Source organism: Neopsephotus bourkii, unplaced genomic scaffold (genome assembly GCF_033783945.1).
Source record: "Neopsephotus bourkii isolate Nb327-2 ecotype Australia unplaced genomic scaffold, CSIRO-AGI_Nbou_v1 NB_1768, whole genome shotgun sequence".
Lineage (NCBI taxonomy): Eukaryota > Metazoa > Chordata > Aves > Psittaciformes > Psittacidae > Neopsephotus > Neopsephotus bourkii.
The window spans coordinates 1,731,750-1,754,924 of NW_026902242.1; the positions used below are offsets into that span (position 1 = coordinate 1,731,750).

Sequence of the window (23,175 nt, forward strand, 5' to 3'; positions counted from 1 at the left end):
ACAGGAGGATGGAGTGAGGTAGGGTCGGTCTCTTCTAAGTAACAAGGGATAGGATAAGAGGTAAGCTGCGCTAGGGGAGGTTTAGGCTGGATATTAGGAACAATTCCTTCCCCACAGGGTGTTCAGGTGTTGGAACAGGCTGCCCAGGGCAGTGCTGGAGTCACTGTCCCTGCAAGTGTTCACACCCCGTGTAGATGAGGCCCCCCAGTGCTATGGGTTAGTGGTGGCTTTGGCACTGCTGGTTAACAGTTGGACTGGATGCGTTTAAAGGTCTTTTCCAACCTGGTTGTTTCTATGATTCTATAATATTCACCTTCTGCCAAGGGGAGCTGTCATTTTCCCGCAGCACCCTCTGCTCCCCATTGTCTGCAACCCGTGTGTAATTCAATCTTTTGCAAGCTAGTGGAAGAAGCAGCTTCTCTGTCAAGGGGGAAGGCATGAATAAAGGGGAGACGTGATCAGACAGAACGGCACCTCCAGCTTGGACAGGGAGAGCCTAAAGCAGGGAGGCACACCCAAGGTTAATAACATGTTGCTCCACCAGCTTCTATCTAATCTTGGAAAATGTCCTCTGCTGCAAAGAGAAATGGGGAAGTGATTATGTGACTGGAAATAAGGTCCTGCTCTGCTGTCTAGACAGCTTTAGAAAACATCAAGCCAGGGTGTTCCTATTTATGAAGAATGCAGCTGTACTCCTGCCTTCCCCCAGCCAGGGAAGAAAGCAGTGCACTTGAGGTCATTTGGCTGCAGTGTGCTCACTGAGCCTGTCCATGGGAATTTATTCCTCCCTCTTTCTTTATCTGTTTTGTTCCTTGTGCTTCCACCCTGCCACCTCCAGCTCTCTTGGCTGTGGGGCTGTCCCTTGGAGGACAAGGGGGACCCCCTGCACCCTGCTGGGCTGGCTGCCTTGGGACAGCGTGCTGAACAAGCATCCCTGCAAAGGGTCCATGAGCCAGAATGGCTGCTGGGTGCTAACCAGGCTTTTCTGTCACCATAATGCTGCAGTAGGGATGACTGCCCAGAACAAAACTGCAGGCAGCCTCCAGCTCTGTAAAGAGTCTCTTACAAAGTTTTGCTTAGAAGGATTTAATTTGCACTAAATGTAACCTTGGCAATCACATTCTCTCTTTCCCCCCCGTACTAAATGATGTGCATAGGGTTTGACTTTTTTTTTTGTGGTGGGATCTGGGCAGGTGGAACCTGATGCCCAAATCATCAGTGGGTCAGGATTTGGGGCAGTGCCTGCCACCAGCAGGAGCCCCGCCTCTCAGCATCCTCTGCTAATGGGACCCAGCACCACATCTCTGCTAAGGCTCAACCTTGGGTGGTCTGAAAAGAACCCCTATTGATCATGGGGCAGTGTCCTACAAAAGGGGGAAATGGGTCAGCAGATATGTTAATCCCAGCTTGATCCAATGTCTTGGGGACAGGTGGCAACCTTCATTTAATGGAACAATGAGATCATTAGGAATTTGTAATGAACCGCACCGCAGCCATGTAAGTAGGTCACCCTTAGCCCAGGAACACTTCAGAATGAGTCCATCCCCATTTGTGTAGTTACAGAGATGGCCAGGGGCAGACTGACAGCTCCAGCTTGGGATTTGCTAGCCAGGCCATTTAAGGAACAAACCAGGGCAGATGTAAAATGAGTTACATTATCCCAAGTCATAAAATGGGCTGGTTCAGTTTTAGGTGTCAAATCTCACTGGCCACAGGATGAAGCCCTGCTGCCCATGGATGAACTAGAGTCCAGCCCAGGGATGCGTAATCACCCAGGAGGAAAAGGGAAGAGATCCTTCCCCAGTCCTGAAGGGAAGCTTTGTCCACCCTTGGGCATCACACAGGTAATGTTATTTCCACATCCTGAAAGCCTCCCAAAAGGTCTCTCCTCCCTGCACCACTCTCCAGTTGGACACGGTACCTTCATCATTGAGCTTGAGTCTTTTGGGTGCTGCTTTGCTGCCTTCAGAGCTGGCTTGTAACAGACAGTGACAGAAATTGGAGGTCTCCCATGCCCAGGACACCCAGAGCTGTCCTTGAGTCCTGCCCAAGGTCCCAAGCCTTGCAAATCAAATATGCTGCATGTCATAAATCATCTATGAACTTCGCCTGTCTCACATTGACCCCTGTGGGTGAAATGCTCATGGTAGGACTACAAAGTGGAAAAGCTTCTTTTCTCACCTCCACCTTCTTTTGCCCCCAAATCTTGACACTCCTGCAGTCCTGTCTAACTTCAGTAACCACCAAGCAAGCAGGAGGAGAACAGGCAGGGTACAGAGAGGAGAGATGTTTGTTCTGCTAGTGAAAGCCCAGGGCTGAAGATAGGCAAGGTTAAGATAATATTTTGCTGGAGATGCAATAAGCGGTTCTGGGCTTTGGGGTTGTTTCATTTTACTTTTCCTATTTTTTTTAAAGGGGTATTTGAAGCATTTTATAATTATTTATACAGCAGAGACTGTGTTAACACCTCAGGTCTGGCTTGAACTCCCCCAGGAAATGGAGGTGGTGCACGGTCACCATGCGGACCTCGTGTTGCTACTGAGGATCCTGACACCACAGCATGTTTCCAGGTACAAGTTCAGCCATTGTCCATATTAACCACAGCATTTGCCACCGCACCCCCATGGCTGTGCGATGCTGGGTGACAGTGGGTGCTTCAGTGACCAGCCTCTCCCAGCCCTGCCCAGCTGGGCACCCAGGCACCCAGTGCGCTGCTCACCCCAACCCAGCAGTGCTCCTGCATGGATCTTTAGGCAGGGCCCTGTACAATATGGGACACCCATATGGGAGACTCAGCAGAAGTCCCTCTTTCTGTGCACAGCAACACCAGGCCCAAAGCAGAGCAGGGAGAGGAGCTAGCAAGCACCAACTGTTGGTAATGGAGCAGAGCTCCCATTTCTTTCGTAGGAGTTAATGATCCTCACCCTCCCTCTTATTGCCCCTCCTAATTTTCAGATTCACCATTTCCACCCCAGCTTGTCTGCACCCAAGGTGTTAGTCCCGTATATTTAGTAGAAAGCCCCATAGTCCCACAGTAGTTTATTTAAAGCCCAACCCATTTTACCAAAGACTGTCATCACTCTCCAGAAGCACATAAGGGAAGGAGGGATGCCATGCCTGGCCAGCAGGCTGAAAGAGTAGGTCTCCTTTTGTCCCTCTTTACTGGGAAATGCTCCCTTCCCTTCTGAAGCTGGTTGTCCATGTCCTCCATTCTGGGCACAGATGTTTATGGTCTTTTCCAGTGTCAGGAGTGGAGGGCTCCTTCCTCTCCCCTCCTGTTTCTGCTGTTTTCACTTATGTTTTCTATGTCCGTTTCTACTTACAACTCCAGGCTTTCCCTTCACACGTGCTCCAGAGTTGTCTGAGTTGCTTCCTGAGGACTTTCTACCCATGCTCTGCCCAACGGTGTTTGGAGGTAATTTGCTGGAGGAATAGGAGAGAAACCAGGAAATGCTTCAGGTTACATCCTCCATCACCACCTCCCTGCAGAAACACGCCTCTAGAGGATGGAGCTTGGTGACAAGGTAAGCAGAGAGGTTGAACCAGTCCAAAGTGGCACCCTCAGTGCAGCCAACCAGGTTCCCCCATCACAAGCAAGCTAGCTTTGGGGGAAAAGGGGCACTGATTGGGGAAGTGTTTTGGGAAGACATATGGGGATGAAAAGCAAAATAAGGAGGAAAATAAGAGAGAAGGATGCAATTCTCCTCTTTAGAACAGCTGGTTTCTTTGTGTTACTCAGGAAAGGGCAGCTTGAATGGGTGCCTAGTGCAGCCTAAATGGGTACCCAGTGCAGCCTGAATGGGTGCCCTGTGCAGCCCAAATGGGTACCCAGTGCAGCCTAAATGGGTGCCCTGTGCAGCCATGAGTCCTGCATGGCTGAGTTACTGAAGAAAAGAAACACCTCTCTTTTAGGGAAGAATAGGGAAGGTCTGTGTGTGTGTAAGTCCTTGGCCGTGACCAAGGCAAGCCTGTGATAATGCCAGCCCTTGTCCCTAGTCCTTCCTCTCCACTCTCACAGTTCTGAGGACTCCAATAACATGTAACATCCATCTTGCCATGTAATGCAAACATTGCACCACACCAGGCAGCTGATAAGAAATCACCTCTTTGTAACGAGGAAACTTGACATACCCTTAAAGAGCGTGTAGGGAAAAGGCAAACATTTCAGAGGGTGCCTGCAATGGGGTATTTCTGGTGCTTGAGAAAGCACAAAGCGAGTGTGGTTCGTATCAAGAATCATTCCAGCTTTCTTTTAACAAAAATGTAATAACTGTAAAATTTAAACCAAATGATTAAAAAAATTGCTGTAAATGTACAACAGCTCGAAGAGCAGCTTGGTCCTGAGGAAGGCTTTTGCCTGCTCCACCAGCAAAGCAGTCCCACACGGGCTGTGAGAGCAAGGTTTTTGGTGGGGTTATTTTTCCCCTTGTGAATTTCTTGATCAGAATCAGCTCTTGGATCAAAAGCAGCAATTCCCCAGGACTGTTTCACCTGGCCCAAGGAGAGCCAGTGACATTGCAGTGGTTCTTTGAGCTCCAGCCAGAAATGAGCGTCCTGATGTTTGACGTACACTGGGCACCAGCCATGCTTCAAGGCAACCACTGTTGTTGGGTTCTTTTCTGCTGTTCTCAACAACCTGTGCACCCCGCTGGGATGATGGCATTGATGGAGTATTTAGACATCCTCTGTTTGAGGTTCTGATGTCTAAATGGAGATTTTTATTGAAAGGAGAGAATGAAAATGTCAGCTCGAGCACTGCAGTGCCATGGTTTCAAGCCTCTCCAAGATTTGCCTAGAGAAACAGGGTCCAGCCTTTGACTAGCTTTTGACCGTGGATCCTAACTTTTGACCATGAGGCCTGAAACCCTTGCTGGTGCCTCTTGTGCACATGAAGAGCTCATAGCTTAAGGCAGTAGGATGATGGCAGTGTGCTATTGTTAGCTTTAGAATTGTTTGTTTAAAAATGAAAGCACACTGGAGGATATTTTTACAAGGATGCAGCGTTGGCTCCTTGTGCCTTTCTGCTGGAGTCTTTGGTAGCATCTGATTTTTGTCCTGTCCTGGTAACGCAGTCTCACAGCGGTAAAGCTTACACCTTCAAGGAAACAAACAGATCACAGTGGCCTTGTGGAAGGTCTGGGTTTGAATCACACCCTGCTAGAAACCTCCTGTGTCAGGAGGAACCTCTTGCCTTCCTCTTGCTTTCTCCACCAGGACAGCCAAATTATTGTTGCTTCATTTTCAGTGAGGGTCCCTGAGGAACACAGAGAAGAGAAGCTGTTGTGCCATAGCTTTGCCACTCATGGTGGTTGGGAAGATGAAGCCCCGGTTACCCAAAGCTTGAGTAAGATGGGAAGAGTTTTGTAACAGGCTGTTCTGGTGTATGTAGTGCTATTTCCAGAACACACATAGAGCAGGGTAACTCTAGTTATTTATCTCATGTGAAATTGGCAGGTTCTTAATATTGTTGCTGAAGTGTGTTTCCTCTTTGCCTGCATGCAGAGACTTTGAGCGATGCTATCTCACCTTCTTCTGAGTCCTGGCAGTTCTGCTGCTAACTCAGCCCCTTTATAAAGATAAAAATTGGCAGCAGGCTCCAAGAGCAAGTGTGCTGGTGTGGTGGGGATGGGGGTTCGGGGCTGTGTTTTCTCATTCCTATTTGGCTGCCCAAAACTTACCCTAACCCCCTGCAATCACTTAGACTCTCCTCTGATTGGAGAGGGTGTTGGGTTATGCCCATGTTCGTTGATCTAATTGGTTTCCTATCATTCATCTTGTTCATTTATTCTAATCTTAATCATGAGTAAAACCCCCTCTTGATGGGAAAGCTGTAGGAGGTTTTTGGCAGAGCTGGAGTTACCATTCACTGGAGGGATGGATGCAGTGGGCTACCTGGGTTGGTGTCCAAGCCAAACTGGAAATTCCTTGGTTTCTTTGCAAGCAAAGGCGAAAGACAAAACCCTTTTCTTTAAGTAATTTAAAACTTTATGTGCAACCTGGAATAAACATTCTCTTTCGATGTCAGGGTCAGTCCTTGTGAAGGAAGGATCATTATTTTAATACCACGACAGTTGAAGAAGAAAAGGGCCTTTTGAAAAACAAACCAAACCAGAAAGCGTTTCCAGTTCCTCAGGAATGTCTTTCCCTCTATAACAAACAAGTGATTGACAGTTTCAGCTGAAATGCATGAATAGATTCCATGTCCAAAGCAGACTTTTCCAGCAGAGTTACCATTTTCTGAAAATAGCTTGCTTTAAGCCTTATTTTTTACATCTGCTGTACATTGCAGAGGCCAGCTTCTCCAATAGCCTCTACATCTCATCAGCTATTGATCAGTGCACTATACATTCTGCTAGTAGAGCCAGTTATATTTGTGCAGTTACATTTCTGCACAGACAGCAATGAGATTTAATATAGGTTTGTAGTCTTTAGGACTGTCAGGACATTTTGTGGTTCTGTTCAACACTTTGGATGTCAATGGGAATTCCTTCTCCGTGGGCATTCTGGCTGAAAACCTTAAATGCTCACATCTGAGGATGTGTAGTCAAATCTAGCTTCAATGCAACTTTTATTAACCAGATGGTAACATCTTATTTACACTTCCCATATAAAACCATCTGTTCTTTAGCTGGGGAGATGCCGTCTCTTGCTACACTTGGGAGTTTGGCTGCAGGGGGTGTAGCGTTGCTTTTGTTAGCATCCAGTCTCCCTCTCTCGTCAGAGCTGAATATGTAACACTGGTTTTATTTAACCTTGTTTTAATTAGAGGGTTACAAAGCTGCAGTTGGCTCTTTCCGCACCAGTCGGTTGGTGCTCTGGGTCTTGCTGCCTTTAAACAAAACTGGAATGTCTTGCCTTGTTTTCCCTTGGTATTGAAACTGCAGTCGGCCTCCTCTGTTTTCATCCAATGGCTCCTGCATCTTGCCTTCTCCACCACTAAATCCTCCTCTTCCTCAGTGTGAAATTCTAGCTCTGCTTGACATCATCCTCAGTAAGGTCAGCCCTTCTGCCTCGGTGTTTGTTTTCTTTAAGCACTCATAGCTTGTTGCTGTGCCCAACCTTTCCTTGAGCCAAGTTCAACACCTCCATCTCCACCATCTCTATTGCTTTTCTATGAACTCCCTTGAAATCATAGCGTTGGGTGCCCAGAAAGGGCTGTGCTATTTCAGGTGTTGTCTAACCAGTAACCTCATGGAGAAACTATTTTGCTCTCAGCTTCGCCAGTTGGTTGTGTTGTTTATTTTTCTTGTTTCACTGACAGATCGAGTTGCATTTCATGTCATTAATAAAGATGTAAAAGAATATCAAACCTAACAGTGACCTCCAAATGGAATCCACCAGCTCTGCCAGCAGTGCACTCTCTTGGTTGCCTTCTTGCTTTTCTCCCATCTAGCTCTTCGCCTTCACGGACTATTCCCATCCAAGCCAATTTGAGTTAATGTTCTGTGATGGGAAGAGACACCATGCTAAAGGCTTCATCACAGTAACAATCAGATACATGTGGAAACCAGATGTTGTCTTCTATGAACATTTGCATAATTTGGAAAGGAATTTGAAAGGAAATTTGTTTCTCTTCCGTGTCAAACCAGACTGAAATTTGCCACAAAGTGAGATTTTTTTCAATGAGAAAAAACAGTGATAAAAATTGGCTGAATGACATTTTTATGTTAATTTAAATTATTTAAGCTTATGCAAAACTGAAATGGAAAAGACAAAATACTCCAATAAAATCAAAATACTCCAAAAATGCTGATAAAATCCAGCTGTGCTGACACAATGCAAGGTACCTCCACAGAACAGCATTTCCCAGCATAAAACTTTCTGATGAGAGCAGTGTTGACTTGTATCGATAGCCTCTGATATGTAACCCCCAGCCCAAGGAGAACTCTCATTTCCTGGAAGAGATGTCTTTGTAGAGGTGCGTGTCTTTTCTCATCTCAAGGATTTACTTCTTTTCAAATCTGCTACAGACAATGAGATTATCTTCAGGAAGGAGGGGGTACAAAGCAGCCTACAGCTGCCCTGGGCTCAGCACGAGCATCCTTGCTCGGGGCTTTCCCATCTAACAGATCTTATTTGTATTTCAGGCAAACTCAGGGTTCTCTGTGGCTTGCCTGAAGAAGACTGTGTTGGGAATATCAGCCAGGGTCAAAGCAGCCCATTTGCTTTGGCAAGCATGGTGTGAGTGTAGCTAGCTGAGCGGCTGACCACTGCCTTCGCTCTGTGTATGGACAGTCCTGGCCATTTATCTTGGGTGATGGCCAGCAGTTCCTGCTAGCCTCATGTTACAGGGCTGTGTTTGAACTCGTCTCCATCGTCCCAGGCATCCACATGTGTGACACACACACATGCACCATGCCACAGATGCTGTAGATTGGCTGCAGCTGAGATAAATATTGTTCCTATATCATGATGAGGATGAAAATGTCCTTTTGGAGGGTTTGGAAGAGGAGGCTCGGTTTGTTGTGGTCTGCCCTTGGGCTCCTTTTGACTTTTTCTTCCCTGAAAACAGGAGGAGAAAACCCAGCCCGCGAATGAAGGGGATTTCAGCTCTCACTCAGACCCTGGTCAGGAAAACAGAGCACATTGTTTGTGATGGCAGCCTCCACCAAAACGGCTCAGGGGCCAAGTTAAGGCTAAGGAAGAAATTCAGCCTTCCCAGTGATGAGAGATCTGTGTGCTTTCTTCCCTTGCTTCCACTGGTTTCTGTGCATGCAGTGCTCTGCTTGCTGCAGCCACATCATCTGCAAGGTAAGGAGAAGCTGGTCACCGTCAGTGATTCAGTGCTGAGCTGTGATTGTCCTTTAGTGAACATTGTACACTAAAATAAAGGACATTGTCCTCTAGTGGGCATGCAGGCTTGGGTGCATTTTGGATGTGGGCTTCCAGAGGAGATAACCCAGTGCAGGATGTGACAAGGCTGAGTATGATGTGAGCCTCGAGAGGTGTGAGGAAGCCGGTTGGTTGTGCTGCTGAGCGCAGGGCTGGTCCACACACGCTTCCAGGGTGGGAGGCATGAAGCAAACAAATGAGGAATTAAGCGATAAATTGGAGCTACCACAGTGGACCTTGGCAGAGCTGGGCTCAGGGCTGGCATTGCAGCCCAGGCATCATGGCAGGCTTTGAGCCTTATTTAATGCAGCAAAATGATGGCAGCACAGCCATGATGCTGAAATTCAGGCAATGTGGGGAGCCCCTACTTTAGCAACCAAAAAGCCAGTGATGTACATGGTGCAAACTCTTGTTCCTTCTCCTAGCGAGTGTAAGCCAGGGTGAGTGCGCGACCATGTTATAGTTGCTTTTACTGGCCAGGCGGGTAGATGCACCCCTGCCTCTCTGTCTCTCTCTGCTGCAGTGGTCCCTGCAGGACAGTGTGGTCCCCAGACAGAGAGGGGGGACCCTTCTCTCCCCATTTACTTGCCTTTGCTATCAGGACAGCTGCCTGCCCCACTCTGAAGAGGTTACAGTCATGGTTTACACAGAGCCTGACACTGGGGGTCCTCAGCCTGGAGGGGAGAGCAGGGAAATGCAGACTAATTTAATTGATAGAAACCTTTCCATGCATTAAAAGTTCAAGCTCTCAGCTCATGTGTTTAACTCCAGGCACATCTGGTTTCTCTGCTAAAGACTCTTGCCCTTGGAGGAGATCTAAAATCATGTCAAGATCTAAAATCATATCAAGATCCTACTTAATAGGGGGGAAAAAAGAGAACATGTTGAACCACACCATAGGAAGGGAATGCTGCCAGGCTCCCCAACACTGCTGCAGCATTGCCCTCCACCACCCAGGCTCTGTGTGCCCGCAGCTTTGCCCCACACAGGATGTGCCCATCTTGCACAGCCTGGGGTATCCCAGCCCCATAGTCGTGGACAATGTATCATGGAATAGACAGTGAGGGATGGATCCCCACTGCAATGACAATGTGATGGCAGGTCCCTTTCCACTCCCTTGGTGTGAACATAATGAATTGTGTGTGATATCCCACATGGGGTCTGTGGGTGGAGGGATGGGTGTTTTGAGGTTCCCCCAGCCAGATGCGCTCTTCTCCTCTTCCCACTGAGTCCCTGCCTGTGTTAAGTTACTTGTGGTGAGTAACACTACTCCTCAGACACATCATTCAGGAAAAAGAAAAGGACACTTCCTAGGCTGCTCCAGACATGCCTGCCCTTTGAATAAAGCAGGAGCAAGTCAAATCACTGTGCTTTGACTCCTTGCTCCCCACATCCATACTACTAGTGCTGGGACTTCTAGTGCAAAAAGTCTTGCCCCAGTGCAGGTGGTAGCATCCTTGTTTGCACCTTCTGCTTCCTGAACCTCGAAGGTTCCCTTCCTGGGAAGGCTTTTCAATGCCATTTCCCAGGAGTGACAACTCTGTGCTATGGGGAGGAAGCATTTCTTTGGCAACTTTCCCTTCCAGCAAGATAATGTTTTAGTGATGATCTGGCAAAGCTCATCACACTGTGTGTGCATCCTGGTGTTTGATGGCTTAAAGTGTGTTTTTAAATAAGAAAATATATTTAATAATTTATATTTTAGTATTTTTCTTCATTTTGAAAGCTTTGCGCAAGCTCAAAACCAGTTCCAAAACTGAGCTGGAACCCCCCCTTTTGGATGGGTCTGATTCCCAGCTCTGTTACTACAGTTAATTACCTGTGCTTTGCTAGCCCTAATCTTGAAATCTCAGGGATACCACATTGCAGCATGAACCTGCACTGGAAATGGAAGTAGCCAGGCACTTCCTATCAAAATGCTTCCTGCTGGGAAAAAGTCACTGTCATCATTCTCTGCCTATAAATGTGTTGTCTTGTTTTTGTCTTTTTATAACATTTTAGGTCCCATTCCCCTTTCTGTCCCAAAGGGGTTGGTGACACAGCCTCTAATCCTCAAACTGAACATCTTCAGGGCTGGAAGACTGAAAATCCCTTCCCTGAACTGTGAGAGAATCCTGCCTTGCTGGGGAGTTGTTCACAGGCAAAGCGGTTTTTACTGCGTCCATCAGACGACTTTGGAAATCAGATGCAGGAAACAGGTAAGACAACAACAGCAGAAGTCAGAGTCCTGGGATCCAGCACCCTCCAGTCTGTGTTCTGATTCTGTTACTGTGGGGTTCGTGTCCCTGGAGGTCGTGGCTTGGATGGGCAGGGTGCTGGAGGCTGCCGTGACGTCCTGCCTGGGGCAGACCAGCAGAGCCACCCCATGAGGTCCCCTCCAGCTCTGAGATCATCTGTTTTCCTGGCGTCCAAAGCTGACTCAGTGCTAACACGTGCTGCTGCTTGGCCTTCTTTATTACCATTACATGACATCCAAAATAAACAACGCCTGAGGTCCTTCTACCCCTTACCCTGCACGGGGCTCCAAATAGGAGCCGTGCTTGTGCTGGGGGACCTGTATTCCCTGGGCTTCACAGGCGATGATAAATCACCTGGCATGGCAATGTCTTTCAGCCAAGCCCTAACCTGTTTAGTCTAATGGGCAAAGCGAGCCGAAATGAAAGGCTGGTTGGCAGCTCTGCTTTAAACACTGTGACCGAGGCATCCCCCGTCCTCCTCCACAAATAAATCACAGTTCAAAGGAGCTGGTGTGGCAGCAGCTGGGATATTCAACTAGAGCTCAGTGTGTGCTTCCGACCTATCCCTCACTCTTCGTTAAGCACAGAAGAGGAGCAAGAACCCATCCAGAGTGGGTCTCAGCCTGGGGTGAGTGTAGGGCAGGGCTTGCTTGGCAGCTGTGGGTGCAGGGGGATGGAAGGGGTGCAGCAATAGCAAAAGCAGTGGGACCACGACTCCAGTTTGCTGCTCTTTAAGTTGCAAATCTGTCCCAAAGGGCAGCTTGACAGATTTCATGTACGGCTGTTCCTGCCCTGTGAAGTCTCCTAGAAGTGCCACTTCAGTTTGTGTATCTTTCACTGACGTGTGTATTTAGCACTCATTAACCACTTACCTTGAGCTAATAATTCAACTTTCGTTCCAAACTCCAAATTTCCTCATTTCCATGAGTTCTTGGAGCCAAAGAGCCCATTTCTGACAGGTTCATTTCTGAAGGTTCGCTGTAGCCTTTTGGTTTATTTGAACAGTATTTTCCATGGGGTTTTTTAAAGGTTAGTCATAGTGAAACTATCTCATGGTTTTAAACCCAGAAACAATTCCTACCCATTTCAAGTAAAAGCAAATTCAGAACATGGTTTGCTTTTTACAAGGGAAAAACTAATTCGTTACATCTAGGTGCTTTAGCCAAGCTGACCACGGTTAACGTTGCTGTTCCTGTCCATGTTCTTTCCTGCTCTAATTTCTGGGTGATTTCATTGTTTTGTGCTAGATTCAATGGCTAATGATTTGTTTTCCATCTATTTAACCTTTGTCAGCGGATAAACTACAAGGAGTGACAGGACCTGGATGCAGAGTCCTTGCACACTTAAGCACATGTGTAAACCTGACTTCTGTTCGATCTAAGCCTCTGTCTCACATAATGCAGGTAGGATTAGGGGTGTTCACTGTCAAAGCACCTCAGGCAGGAAGGGTTATGTTTGTGATGCAGTCATGGTGGGGAATACCCAGACGTCTTTGTTCAGCTCTTCTTCACTGTGGTTTCCTGCCTATGCAGAAACTGGAATTGATGCAATGAGTCAAAGCAAACACAGACTGAACCATGGGGTTTCTTGCTATAGATGGAAACTGACCTCAAAGAGGATTGCAGCCAAACCATCCGTTTGCAGGTGAACTCAAACCAGAACGAAGCTCTGAAGCACGGTGAGTAAATAAGAGTTTAAGCTGCTTCGCACTGCCCAGATCCTCTCAGATGGGGAGCCACAGGGCTCCTGACATGTGGGGTCCCCTAGAGGGGACATGGCACCTCCCCTTCTTGGCTGCTGGGCAGTGCTGCGCTGTTGGGGTTAGTGGTTGGGAGCTTTCATTGCTGTCGTTCCCACTGCTCAGCTGTGGAACGAGGGATGTTGCACATGCACAAGAGATCCCCACGGGCTGCAGGAAAACAATAAGCAGCCCAGGCTGAGTAGGAAGTGGATGGAAGCCCAACCCAGCAAAGTGACAAGTGAAGCATTCAGCCTTGGCTTGACCATGCACCAGTGATGCTGATAGCTGGGCTATCGCCCGTTGCAGCAGGCTTAGGCCAGTCCTGGGAGAAACGCAGTCCTAGAGCAATGCATGGCTTGTTCAAGCCCTTTTTCCTCACACAGCCCCTGCTCCCCCTGTATCCCCTTTTTTTTTCCAGGCGAATCCCACCCATATGTCACATAACTCCCATTTTGAATAGCTGTGTCAGTGCCTCCAAACAGTGACTTCCTGTTCAGTCCAAGGGTTTTTTCCTCCTTTCCCTGGAGCTCAATAGCAGACAAGAACATCCCAAAGGCACCTGATAAAGATCATTTCCAAGTCCTCAGATGCAATAAAAAGAAAACCAAACACAGTGCTGGAACAAATGGAGGAGGAGGGAAGGAGGGACGATTTCTCCCTCTGTTCAGGTCATTGCTTTGGGCAGAACCAGCTCAGGAATAAGAAAGAACGGAACTGGATTATGAAGATTTCCATTCACTTCTATGACTGGATATCACTTAATGTTGTGTAGCTTTGCAGGGACAGGATAGCTCCCTCCTCCTGGCTTTTTCTTCTGATCCTCAGTTACGTTTCACAGTGATACTGGATTGTAGGATCAAAAGCTACATTGCATTGGACACCTAAAAACCTGAGTTTAGTCAAATGAAGCCTAAGACTAGTTCCCCGTTTTGCATGTTCAGAACTAACCTCTACCTGAGGTCAGCTGCCTCCTCATAGGAGAAACCTCAGCATCTTTAAACTCACTTTACATTGACGTGGGGCAGGAAAATATAATTTGTAAGTTTTGGTCCTGAGACAGATCCTATGAAATATAACAGTGTTCCTTGTAAGTTTGTCCCTGTAATTGTCCTTTTAAGTCTGGAGGTGTTTCTGAGAGCTGGGAACTTGTGATCAACCCACCTTTTGGGGGGGTGGGGATAAAACTTACTGGTTTTGGTTCAGAATCAGGTGCAAAGCATCCCTTGCCTGGAGCGTGGGCTGCTGGATGGGTGCATCTTGGCTGAGCCATGGTGAGCAGAGGTCCGTGGAGTGGTGCCCAGCAGTGCAGTGCAGGCAGCAAGGCGTGAGCTCTGCATAACCACAGCAGGTGAGTGTGACGTCTTTTGGACTCAAGGTTAAGGCTGCATCTGCTCATTGGAAACAGATTTAAGGAGCAGATGAAGGATGCAGAGGGATGGCAGGAATATCAGATCTCTTTGCTCAGGGAAGGGTCATTTTCCATAACACCTCCTTCTTATTGTCCTCCCCTCAGCGTGGAGTCCTTCTACAACCTTATGTTTTTGGGTTGCCAAAAAACCCCAGAGGGAATCACTCTTATGAGCCATCCCTTCCTCCCTTTTATGCTGTTAGGAATTTCTCTGTGTGCGAGTGTCTCACAAATTCCTTTTAATTATGTTGCATCCAAGTGAAAGTAATCCATCCCAGTAAGTGAAAGTAATCCATCCCAGTAAATGAAATTAATCCATCCCAGTAAGTGAAAGTAATCCATCCCAGTTTGGTTTCTCTAACACTAGCAGATGGAGCTCACGGTCTCCTCTTTTTTAGGGTCTCCAATGCATCAGCCCTGTCACCTGCAGAAGAAGAATGATCTCTGATGAGAACCAGTTGTCACCGCAGCCTGTTCTGGCTGGAAGGAAATGTTTACCTCGAATCCCACTTAGGCGTGGGGTTTCAGTTAGGAAACAGCAGTTACATCTGCTGAGCACACTCATGACAATGTGGGTGATGTGTTACTGCGCTGTCCTCATGGCTGAGGCAGCAGAGATCCGGGACTATGGGTGAGATAAGGGGTCAGCACAGCAATGACTTGGAACTGTAATCCTGGCATCTCAGCCCTGTGTTGCTGCTGCATCTGCGGTTGCAGTAAACACAGAGCTGAGGCAGCAAGCAAGAAGTGGTTGAATGCTTTCCAAGGGAGTGATTTTCTTTTCTCCTGTGGTAAACTCCCTTCATTCAAGATGAAAACTTTCCAGGAGACAAAAATCAGCTGACAAAGATTTTAGTTGAGTTTTTCGTTTGTTTGTTTCCAAATGTCTTTTTAATGAAGTCAAGAGCCATGTCAGATTGTGTAAAATTCAGAATGAAAGCAAGATGTGTCCATGTTGCCATTCAAACAGAGCTGGAAAGGAAGATTATGCAGCCCGTTCCCCTGCTCCTGCATGGGACTGAATATTCTCAGGGTTCATATAAAATGCCAAGGAACGTTGATGTTCCTTTTGCTTTGCTTTCATTCCCTTTCCCAGGCTGTACTCCTCCTTTCCACATCACTTAAATGCATGTTAAATGCCCTCTGCTCCCTCTGGGTTGTAGCTGGCCTGAATGAGAAGTGCTGAATTACGAACCTGTGTTAGAGTATCCCATCCCAGAGCACAGCCCCTACATGTGATGCTGTCCAGTGGTGTCCCCCCACTCCCTGTCCCAGGCTTCTGCTGTGCTCCAGACCTGATCCCACACGAAATCTGCCACCTTTCACAGCCCTCTTCGTCACCAGGGTTTTACCAGTCAACCTAGGAAGTCAGCAGTCCCTACAGAAACTCCTTTATATCTGTTAGACGTTTAAACCAAACCTACACAGCTGCTACTATTGGATCTAGCCATTGAACGAAATCCAAACATTTGGGGAGAAATGTATCAATTTCACCTATGGCTTCAACAGGAAATTGTGGAAACAGCCCCATCCCATGTAGTCAGAATGTTTCCTTTTGACCACTGCATCAGCTGTTTTTCGACCACAACTCTGGCATTCAGAGTAGCTGATGTTCAGATTTGTATCTGGTGGTTTTCAGTGTAAAAGTCAAACCAAACCAAACATTTCAGCTTCATTGGTGATTTGCTTTATTTGCATTAGGAAAAAGGAAAGTCGCATACTCAGATGCTTGCTTCCCTCAAGACAAATGCTCTTGAGAGTGCTTTTTCCTAACTTTAATGCTCAGAAGTGTCAAGGAAATCTGAGTCTCTTGCCTGCTTTGAACTGTTAGGAACAAATGGGCTTCTCAACCCCTTGGGCTGTTTCGAAATCTGAGCCAGAGGCCCCTATTAATAACCCGTCGAGTTTGTGTGTGACACTTTCTTATCCCCATCTCACAGATGGGAACACAGCGTGGCAGTGGTTCTCCAAGGTCACCCAGCAGCAGAGCCGCAGCCAGAGCCCAGGCCTTCTCCTGCTGCCCGTTGACCTACTTGAACCAGATAAAATGCATCATCCTCTTACACAACAGCTTTTCCCTTCATGCGCACCATCAAGCTGGGTATTTTCTAATGGAAATTTCTATGGGGAACTCTCCTGGTCAGAAATGTTCGTCTGGGGAAATTGTGCTGCTTCTGTAGGGAAGTCTGAAAAGGCAGAGAAGTGGGGGTTACCTTCCAGCTCCCCTCCTATACGTTTCCCAGTTTGAGATGAAGGCTGCACAACCATGCAGCTGCAGTGATTCAGTAATAGATGATTTCTGCAAATACATGAGCCCAAGCTACAAGATGCATTTGCATGCTGACAGCATGGGTAATGCTAACTGTGCTAGTGACATCTTCAGTTATCATGTGCTGTTGCAAATGCCATGGCATGTTCTGCAGAGATTCATGGTTTGAGAGTTACAAAAAGCCTGAGGAAGTAATCCCTTAAAACAGCCTTTCCTGAGCAGTCTGGTGCACTCGGTAGCCTTCACAGACCCAGTCCCCAGAGCCTGAGGGTGATGCTGAAGACAACGTCAGCATCATGCTTTTCCGGTCTATCACCAGCAGGAGATTCGGGTCTGATTTCTGTCAGCTGGAAGATGCAGGTTTGCAGCATGTTGGTGAGCACCCCTGAACATTGGGAAGATGGGAGGGGACAACTCTGGAGGGTTTTTGTTATTGCTTTGGGTGTGTGGCATTGGAACAGCAGCCAGGGTGGCAAACAGGACCAGCCTGTAACTGTTCGATGCCTGTTGTGTCTGTGTGTTTGGGCACATTGTAGGTGATTGCAGATTGATCACAGCAGATTGATCACAGCCTTTCTGCAGAACTAAGTGTGGCCAGTGCCATAAGAGAGCTATATGGCAGGACAGACATTGAGGGAAATGATGGAAGCTGGATAGAGAGCCAAAGGGGAATTCTGGCTTTTCAGAGCACCAGGACAACCTCATGGCTCTTGGATTGCTATTTATTAAAGGAAGAAATATTGTCCTTCCCCTGTGCACACTTCACAGTGACAATGGATGCATCCAGTCCAGTGGGTCAGTGACACTGGTGTGACTGTGGCCCCTGAGCTCTCTGACCCACAACCAGGGACATCCTTGCTTCATCTCTCCAGCTGACCAGCCTCTTGGTGACCATGAAAGGACCTTATTTCGTGGAGCAGACGCAGTGTCCGAAGCACCAAGAAGACAGATGTGTGCTTGAGCATAAGCTTGCCAACACAAACCCCTGGAGACCAGTGATGCCTGTCCTGTAGAACCCTTGGCATGAGCAGGGCTCTTAGGTCTGGCTCAGCAAACCCTGTCACAGCAGCAAGAGAAGAGGTGGATGAGCCTCATTCATGTGCTATGCATGAAGGCAGGGCTGGGCTGGGCTGGATTTTCTCCCTTTTGCTTTACCAAGGTGATGCTGGGCAGGTTGCTACCCTGGGCTGATGCTGGACCAGATGAGGGTGCGTGTCCACTGGCAGAGGTATTTATGGACCTTACAACATATGCTTAGGGTGGTGGGACTCCTGGGTGTGCTCTGTGGCTGTTTGGTGTATAGACTGCTTACTGCTAGTTAGTACTGGGCAGGTAACCTGTGGTGTGGGTAGTTGTTAATGAGGTTTCTTTTGACATGGGTGGAAAAAGCTGTTGTGGTCTCTGATTGCTTCTTCAGCAAACGCTGTTAATGGAGCAGTCCAGAGAGCATACAGGACTTCTGTCTTTTGGATTAGGGATATTAGGGGTATATTAGGGATATAGACTAGAAGGGAGAGCACATTTTGTGTGGTTTAGAGAATTAAACCTGATAGGTCAGGAGCTGACCTGAGCTTGGTTTCACAGACCAGGACAGGGAAACAAGCAGTAATTAGAATAGGCATCTTACTTTATATTAGTGCTGGGCACCCAGGGATGCTCCCTGGGCTGTACATCAGTGTAACACACTTTCCTTACCAAAAGTAGACCTCTCTGTTCTGCTGGTAGCTAAACCAGACCAGTCATACGAGTGAAGTCCCAGAGAGCAATGCTCATTCCAGGACAGGAATAGAGTTTTATTTTAAACTCCTTCAAACTGAGATTATCTGCATATTATCTGTATACCAGGATTAAAGTGTCCATGTGGGAAGTTACACCAGTACATCCAGATGACCTGGAGCTTTCATCCCAAGGAAACTGAGCTGAGATTCAGTATTACTTGGTTTGGGATGGGAGTGGGGGTGAGCTGGGGAGTGGATGTTGTTTATTGCCAGGGGAAGATGGATTCTCCAATATGGTTTCCTGCAGAAAAGTCCAAGTTTGCAGAAGTTGCATTTGCATTTGCCTGCCTGAAAGACCCATTGCAGTGGGGAACTCCTGGCGAGCTCTGAAGCTCAGTTATTTCAGGGTGAGCCTATGTAGAGATCTCAGTAATGCAGCCAACTATTAGCTAAGTTACTGCAGAATTTGATCTCTGACATATTTCTCTTTAATAGAAACAGAGGCATCGGCAGGCTCAGTGGTTATTTGTGTTCCAGATAACTCCCTGCCCTTGGTTTGGAGAAACCTTCATTGTTCCCTTCTGCTCAGGGAATGATTTCTTTAATGCAACAGTCTCTCCTGGTAAGTACCATAAAATAGCATGTTGGGATGATGGAGGCCATATACATGTCTTACAAGCCCAGTGCTTGCTGTGCTGTGGGACAGAGCCCTCAATCCTGGGTGTCTGAGCACAGTGCAGGGCAGCACACGGGCAGCATCCCACCCACCCATGTGGTGCAGGCTGTGCTCCTGCCCCTGCACTGCCTCTCCCCCAATTCCCCAGCCGTGACCTTACTGCAGCTATTTCCATGCCTGTAAATCATGCTGCCTGCAGGAGACGATGCTGTTCATTATGTGACACACAGACAGATTTACAGCGTGCAGCAACAGTCACAGCTATTCCTACTTGAAATGACGTGAGATCTGCACTCAGCGGGCTCCCTGTAAATCACAGCCAGGTCCGTGCGTGGACTGATGGGCTCTTCCCACCCACTGCCAAAGGTTGTGGTTGTTGGTGCTGACAGGCCAAAAGAAGTTTGTTTTCAAATGAAGTTAGTTTTCAGGCTCAGCCCCCAAAAACCAATCTACCATCACTCCAAATGGGCGAAGTGGGAACATATCTGTAGATGCCCATCTCCTAGGGCATCACCAGAGCTGGACTGGTTTACCCCTGTGCCCAACTGATGTCTTTTCCCTCCCTTTCCTCCCTGTTGACCTTTGCAGTTCAGCTAGAAAAAGAAGCCAGAGCCAAGTTTCCAGCTGAGGGGATGTCAGCCAAATGCCAGGGCATCCTGGTGGAGTATGCCCAATACCTGGACCTAACCTTGCCCCAAGAAAGCAGTCCAGGTACAGCTTCTTATGTCCCAGAGTGGACACTCAGAGCTGAAATGTGGGAACATCTTCAGCCCTTCCTATAAGCCTCTTCTGCAATCAGTGCTCTCTGTAGGCAGGAAATCTGGGTTGGGTGCCAGGGCAGAGCTGCGAGAGGAAAACCAACAGTTCCTGAATGATCCGTTTAAACAACAAATGAGTGGAATGCCCCCTTGGCATGCAGTCGTTTTCCATATCCTGGCTCCCCAGTGATTTCCAGTGCTGTTGCTGCATAAACCCACAGAGCAAACATCTCGTGTTACCACCCACTTGCTCACTGAGTGGCTTCCCAGAGTCTGGGCATCCACGAGACACCTCTGTCTCGCTTTCAGGTCCAGCTCTGCTGGCTCAGCCACCTCCATGTGTTTTAGTGCAGAGTGAGCATGCCCCACAGGAATTCATGGCAGTTCATCTCTTGGCTGTGTTTAGGGTAATCCTATGTTTTTCTCATAACAGGAAAGAACATCTGTGACACCCGTAGGCAGTGCACCAGCAGGTAAAGGGTACGCCAGAAAGGGTCTCTCCTTTGTTTCCTTTGTCTCCCTGTGCAGTGGTGGCAGTGATTCATTATATGGACCTCCTTCCACTGCTGTCTTGCTAAAGCTAGGATTCTAACTGACTTGATTGACTTTCAGCACAAGAATTGCCCTGATTTTCCCAGGTGACCAAGAAAAGCTGGGTCTGCCTCAGGGAGCTTTCTGCCTTACTGCTGGGTGGGCTTTTTTTGGCAAATGCTGTGTTTTTAGGGGCAGTTGTGAAGCATCATTGCTTCCAGGTTAGAGGAACCCAAAGGACTGGAACCCAAACTCCTGGGACTGCTTTGTAGGTGGAATCCTTTAGCTTTGGAGGGCTCTTGCAGTTTCCCCAAGGCAGAGCAAGTCCAGAGAGTGGTCACAACCCTTGTCAGCACAGTAAGACTTGCCCTGACAGCCCCAGGCAGGCAGCAAATGCCTGCAGCTTTGCTTGCTGCTGAGGGCATCCCTTCTTCTCTGTGGATGCAAATGATGCTCCAAGTGCAGGTGGCAGGAAGACCTGGCATGTCCCAGTTCCTCGTGCACATCCCATCTTAACCGCTTTGCCATCCCCAGCATCAGAGCTGCTTGACATCAGCTTGGCCATGGTGGGCTCATGTGACTGTGTCCCTTGTGCTCCTTCACATGTCCAATGAGACAGCCCCAGTTCGTGTTACCTGGGTATAATGCCTCGGGGCTTTTCTGTTTGGACACTGCATGTGGAAGGCAGCTGTCAATTAGCTGATGGAAAACCAGCCTGGAGTGCTAATGAGAGCAAACCTAATAGAGACCTTCCCAAATTGTTTCCATCCAGTTCTCAGGGCCTTTAATTGCTGTCATATTAGCAGGATGCCAGAAGGAAAACACAGGGGAAAAAGCCCCTTTCGGAGATGGATTTCTCTCTGCCAGGACTGACTCAAGAGGCAGCTTCTCCCCTAAATTTCATTTACAGGAGTCTCTTCAGTTGGTTCCAAAGTTACATTTGGGGTCGGGCCAGCTTCTTCAATGCCTTTTTCCCCACAGTGAGGATGAGAGCAGAATGTTCTACCAGCCACCATGGCCAGATGGAAGGCTGGGAACAGATGCTGTCTCCTACCCACCCCCACTGCTTGATGTTGGCTTTTTCTTAAGGAATGTAGTGAAAAAGGGAATATGATGTACTAAAACAGCAATGGTAAAATGCTTAATATTCCTCTATTCTTACCAAAGAAAAGGCTTCCTGGTTGCTGTGTTGATAAGGGCAGTGATGGAGCCCCATTGCATTAGGCACTAAAAAGAAAGTGAGAGGAAAAGGCAATGAATGGAGCATAGAGAGGACAAGAACAAGAGAACAGTGGTTTCTGAAACTATTATATATAAAGACTTACCTTTAATCCCTGCATGTATTTACACTTACTTGTTGTTGGCAGTGGATATATTTACCTGAGGGGCTTTTCTCAGGCTCACTCTTTGAAATGAGGGGGGAATGGCTGCTCTCTTGTGGTTATAGTGCTGTTTTCTGCAGTGGGATTGGTGTTCTTTGCATGATGCAGGCCCCTAACATACATTATGTTGCCCAGCACTCATTTTCTTGCTCTCAAAAGCTTGTGGCTCTGTATATATTATGTGCCTGCTTGTCTGCCTGCATCACCATCCTGGTCCAAAGGTATCCATCATCTGAGGATTTGCTCCTGCAGTGTCTGGCCTCATACAGTTGTTTGTTTCTGGATCTGAATTGTGGTGGATGTGCTTTGTCCAGCCCTCAGTTAATTCCAAAGCCGCAGGAGAGCACATGCACTTCAGGATACTTGAGAAATAAGGATTAAAAACATGTGTTCCATGGAGATAAAGGGTTGTACTTACTCCTGTTGTTACACTGGGTTAGGCTGTAGGAGGTGCTTGAGCTGGGAAACAGGCTGATTAGAACATACATAATACAGGGGTTATCAGAAGCAGCTTCCTGCTGAACTCAGGGGCTGATACCTGCTCTTTGGTTTGAATCTCTTACAGTTAATAAGGTACCCAAGTGTTTGTACAAGCATAGCTGAGAGGAGAACCAAGAGTTGCTCTGGGTGAAGGCAGCAGCAGCCCCATGCACAGGGTTTATAAATACATTGCACTGATAAGCTTTTGAATCAAAGCTGTAGATTTGGGCCAGAGGGGAGCCAGCCCAGCATGTCCCAACGCAGTGCATCACAAATGACCCAGGAGGCTTGTGACGGCAGCCACAGGACCATAGGTTGTGGTGGCCTCAGCGTCGGGAGCTTCCCGCTGCCTGCAGCAGGTAAGGCAGCCCCATGAGCACAGGTTCCTCTCCTTGGCAGGTCCATCAGTGCAGTCAATGCATCTGTGGGGTCCCAGCTGAGAGTCCCAGGGGATGCTGCAGCTGGTGAAGGGGTTTCCCAGGGTGGATCATGCCCTGCTCAGCACCGCTGTGAGTCATGCAGAGGGAGGGGATGGGAAGGGAGGGGATGCTGTTTCCTGATGGACAAATCCCGGCCAGGATTGACTGACGTTGGTTAAAGGCTGATGCATGATTTGAATCCATGGACAGTGCAGGCTGGTGCCAGGGACTGAAATCCCCAGCACAGTGCTTGTGGGGCTCCCCCTTGCTGGGAACATGGGGCCAAGCCATCCAGGCGGCAGGGCATGGCCTCTGCAGTGGGCTGCTGGGGGTGCTGGGATCAATGATGAGCCTGAGATGAAGCAGCTCTTGGGGCAGTGGGGTGTCTTTTTGAGACTTACTAAGCACAAAAGGGCATTTCTTTCTGGCTTTGCTGTGATTCTTGGCCCATCCCGTGCTTTACCAGCATGGCTTAATAGGGACTAATGCTCCAAGTGTGTCTTTAATAACCCTGGGACAGTAGCAGCTTAGCAAAATAAACCTTTCCCAGCTGCACTGCTCTGGAAACACGCCTGCTCAGCTGCTTCCCATGCTGGCCGCTTTCTGCACCCACCTCATGAATGTGGGACAGACTGGGACAGACCAGGAATGACCCAGATCCAAGGAACATGCTGTTCAGGGCACACCAGGTCCTGTCTTCTGGGGCCTGGGGGACCACAGGGAA

General features: G+C 48.0%; 1 protein-coding gene and 2 long non-coding RNA genes across 4 annotated transcripts; all 3 read left to right on the forward strand.

Moving 5' to 3' along the window:
* Nucleotides 1–3,295: 3,295 nt before the first annotated feature.
* LOC133226027 (uncharacterized) lies at nucleotides 3,296–13,885 on the forward strand. 2 transcript variants are annotated; one of them, XR_009729363.1, is made up of 4 exons: nucleotides 3,296–3,524; nucleotides 8,513–8,751; nucleotides 10,834–11,030; nucleotides 12,317–13,885. XR_009729363.1 is itself a non-coding variant. In XM_061379144.1 (3 exons), exons 1-3 carry the CDS (start codon nucleotides 3,451–3,453, stop codon nucleotides 11,199–11,201), a joined length of 681 nt encoding a protein of 226 aa, XP_061235128.1. In that variant the 5' UTR covers nucleotides 3,296–3,450; the 3' UTR covers nucleotides 11,202–12,290. The 2 variants fall into 2 exon arrangements, 1 of the variants encoding a protein (XP_061235128.1); XM_061379144.1 differs by lacking the exon at nucleotides 12,317–13,885 and having other exon boundaries at nucleotides 10,834–12,290.
* A 38-nt stretch (nucleotides 13,886–13,923) lies between these two features.
* LOC133225911 (uncharacterized) lies at nucleotides 13,924–17,026 on the forward strand. The gene is made up of 3 exons (XR_009729312.1): nucleotides 13,924–14,518; nucleotides 14,566–15,251; nucleotides 16,159–17,026. It is a non-coding gene; the product is annotated as an uncharacterized LOC133225911 (long non-coding RNA).
* A 957-nt stretch (nucleotides 17,027–17,983) lies between these two features.
* Nucleotides 17,984–22,542, forward strand: LOC133226025 (uncharacterized). The gene is made up of 3 exons (XR_009729361.1): nucleotides 17,984–18,827; nucleotides 20,073–20,119; nucleotides 22,432–22,542. It is a non-coding gene; the product is annotated as an uncharacterized LOC133226025 (long non-coding RNA).
* The last annotated feature ends 633 nt before the right edge of the window (nucleotides 22,543–23,175 follow it).